This window comes from Pterocles gutturalis, unplaced genomic scaffold, assembly GCF_000699245.1.
Source record: "Pterocles gutturalis isolate BGI_N339 unplaced genomic scaffold, ASM69924v1 scaffold16797, whole genome shotgun sequence".
Classification (NCBI taxonomy): Eukaryota; Metazoa; Chordata; class Aves; order Pterocliformes; family Pteroclidae; genus Pterocles; species Pterocles gutturalis.
This window is the reverse complement of record NW_010115729.1, coordinates 3498-6617: the sequence shown is the minus strand read 5'-3', so window position 1 is coordinate 6617 and position 3120 is coordinate 3498. Positions and strand designations below refer to the sequence as shown.

At 48.8% G+C, this 3120-nt stretch overlaps 1 protein-coding gene across 1 annotated transcript in view; it reads right to left on the bottom strand.

The window, feature by feature from the left end:
- LRRC75B (leucine rich repeat containing 75B) overlaps positions 1 to 2858 on the bottom strand; it is a 16027-nt gene extending 13169 nt beyond the window's left edge. The window contains exons 1-2 of the mRNA XM_010075290.1: positions 2832 to 2858; positions 2279 to 2407 (exon numbers count right to left, since the gene is read on the bottom strand). Coding sequence (XP_010073592.1) covers positions 2279 to 2407; positions 2832 to 2858 — 156 coding nt within the window. The remainder of the gene's footprint in view (positions 1 to 2278; positions 2408 to 2831) is intronic.
- Positions 2859 to 3120: the final 262 nt, after the last annotated feature.

Sequence of the window (3120 nt, the reverse complement as noted above, 5' to 3'; positions counted from 1 at the left end):
AGACCTGTGCTCCAGACCCTTCACCAGCTTCGTTGCCCTTCTTTGGACTTGCTCCAGCACCTCAATGTCCTTCCTGTGGTGAGGGGCCCAAAACTGAACACAGTATTCAAGGTCATGACTTTGAACAGCACCTCTCTTCCTCTGGCGAAGCAGAATGGCAAATAGCAGCTGCTGAAGCCTGAGATTTCTGCCCCCTCTGTGATATTTTCCAAATGCTGACAGACACCTGCATTCCCATTCATTGGCCCTCCAGCCATGGTGCAACATGTGCATTTTGGGATTTGATAGATAAACACACAGTAAAGCTGTCAGGGAATACACTAATTTATTCTTTATTCCATAAAGCGCTGTACTGTGGGCTAACAGCTGCACTGTGACGTTCCTCAGCAGTCACTGAACCAGCTGAACTCCCCAGGGGTGTGCTGCCAGCACGTGGCCGTTCTGCTGTGCCAAGGGGAGGGGGATCCCAGCCTCAGTGCTCAGCTGAGCACCCCCTGATCCCATCCCAGCTACCCTAGGAACCCCACAGGGATTAGCCCATGCCCTTGGGTTAGGTGCCTTGTTCTAGACTCCTACTGTGCTGGCAAGGCTGCAACTGGCACCCTGCTGTCCCCTGCAACAGCAAACCTTTCCAAGTGGGTGCATGTGCACACCAGGCTTCAGCACAGAAGCTGGCACAACACTCTGCAACCATTTGTTGGCTCACAACTGAGAGTAACCCTCCTGCTCCTTCCTGTGTCCTAACTGATCTAATTTCCACCGACTGGGAACTGCACTCAGCCTGCTTGCCTGTAATGCAGTTACACCCACCAGATGCCCAGGCAGGGTCAGAGAGGGAGTGTGGTCTGCTGATGTTCATGCTGCGAAGAGTGCTGGTGCTGTACGGTACTGAGTCTCTCCAACCCCTTAATTAAACTCCTGTTGGCTTTGGGGGCAGCTCAGGTGCTCAACATCTTCCTTCAGAATGGGGAAAATCTTGTCTATATAATGGTACATGTGTCAGTACAGATAAACATGTGCATCTGTAAGACAATCTAAAATAGAGGGGGGTATATGCAAGTATATAAAACCTGGAGTGTGTTATCTGCTAGGCACCTGGCTACTGGAGTAGGGTGATGTCCCCTCGTGCTGCCTCCCCTGAAGGGCCCTGCACAGCATGAGGCTGGAGATGGTGGAACAGCTGGGGATGAGGTCCTACTGTTGCAACCCCTCCCTCTCCTTTGTAGATGCTTATAAAATTTGCACAAAAAATTACACTTGAAGATCTTTCTGGCTGCATTGCAGCCCAATGATGATGATTAAACTTTGGCTAAATGTAGTTTGTCTATTGAGACCTGACTGGTTATTTGTTATCAGAGAGCCTCAGGAGACAGCAGAACAAGGTTAGAAATGCCGCTAATCTACACCAGGCATTCAGTGTATTCCCTACGGCGCTGCTGTTTGCTCTGAGCTGTATGTACTTAATATCTCTCTTTGAATAAGAAAATTCACTCTATTGCTCTCCTTATAAAGCAAACATGATACTTGCCCAGCCTGATGAGCAAATGGATGTATTGCAAATCCAAGCGTTTGTGGTGGCAAAGGGTAACCGAAGTAGATGCTGGTGTTGTAGTGGGACTGTGGTATCTGTGATGTCTGTCTCCATTCAACCTTGCCGTTCTTTGTCTCTGCTCTCCTCATTCTCTGAAGGAAAATGCCGGAGCAGTGCAGGGATACTGTGCATGTAACATATTTGCTTCTTGAACCCTATGCTGCAATATATTCCTACAGCACCATTCTTTACTCGGAAATCCGTGAGGTTAATGCTGGGTTAGGGTAGTTACATGCGGCAAAGGGCCTGGGAAGAGCGAGCTGCTTCTCCTTCTCCAGCGGAGTCACCAGCCTGGGCAGAGGTGCAGAGACCTCTGTTCCTCTCTGCAGCCCCGTAAGCTATCTGCTTTGAACTTTTGGGATATACCAGCAAATATGGCTCCACCCTCTGCCCCATATATTTTTATCTGGCCTGTACCCTGGCATCAAGTTTAGTATTTGCATAAAAAGTAAATTCCTGATGTCTGTGTCCATAACCGTCCCCTCCTTCAGCTGCATTCATGTTCTCGGGTAGTTCTAACTGATTTCTACAGAAATATGCACAGCAATCTGTATGCTGCCACTCCAAGGGCGTACACTGGCTGGTTCTGAAGGACTGCAGAGCACCACCCAGCCCCAGCACCCCATTAGGGCTCTTGGCATCAGTGCTATATCGCAAAGTATTCATTGAGCTGAGGGAAGGGTTCACCTTTTTGGGACACTGCAGATCTCTTGCGAGGCTCATCAACAAGTCATGGGAGATGGGATCCACCAAGTTGAGGAAAGTGGCATTTTTGTAGAGCACTTCATTGAGGAATGTTCCTTCCAGTCCCAGGTCCTACAAGAAAAACAGAGAACCAGATACATGGGCTTCCTGGAGCTATAACCATGATGTGTTTTGAAAACATGAAGGTAAATCCAGTAAAGCCAGCTGGTTGCTTAATACAAGAAACTGTCCAACAAAGGCGAAGCAGCTGTGTCTGACCCAGCATTACTGCGACGGGGGATGTGGACAGCAAGAATGCTGAATGAGATGCAGTGTTAAGTTGAGCTTGCCAGCCTAGGGACTGAACACCTTGTTTCCACCTACCACTGGAAGGTGAGAGTGGTATCCTTTCCAGGCTGGCTGGAGCCCAGACAGAATTAGCTCCAGAGAAATTCAGTTTTGTCAGCCTCTGTGTGTGAATCTGCTGGAGAAGCTTATCAGGAAAGCTGGCTCTAAACCTGCTTCTGCAATCTCAGCTTTTCTGGAAGAATCAAACCTTTCTCAGGTATTTAGATACCACCATACACCATGGTGGTGGCTGGCTGAGCAAAAGTCCTGCCCATCAGTATGAGCTTAGCTGTGCTTGACTTTCTCAGAAGCGCTAAGCACTGGCAATATTGTCTTTTGGGTGTAATGGTACATTTATAGGTAGCTCTACACAACAGTCATGGGGAGCCCTCTTCCCACTTCCACAGTGTGAGCTAGGGGAACATCTGTGGTCCCTGCAACTTACCTGTATGGACCAGGGTATGAGGCACCTTTGGACATGCTGGAAGAAACCTCAG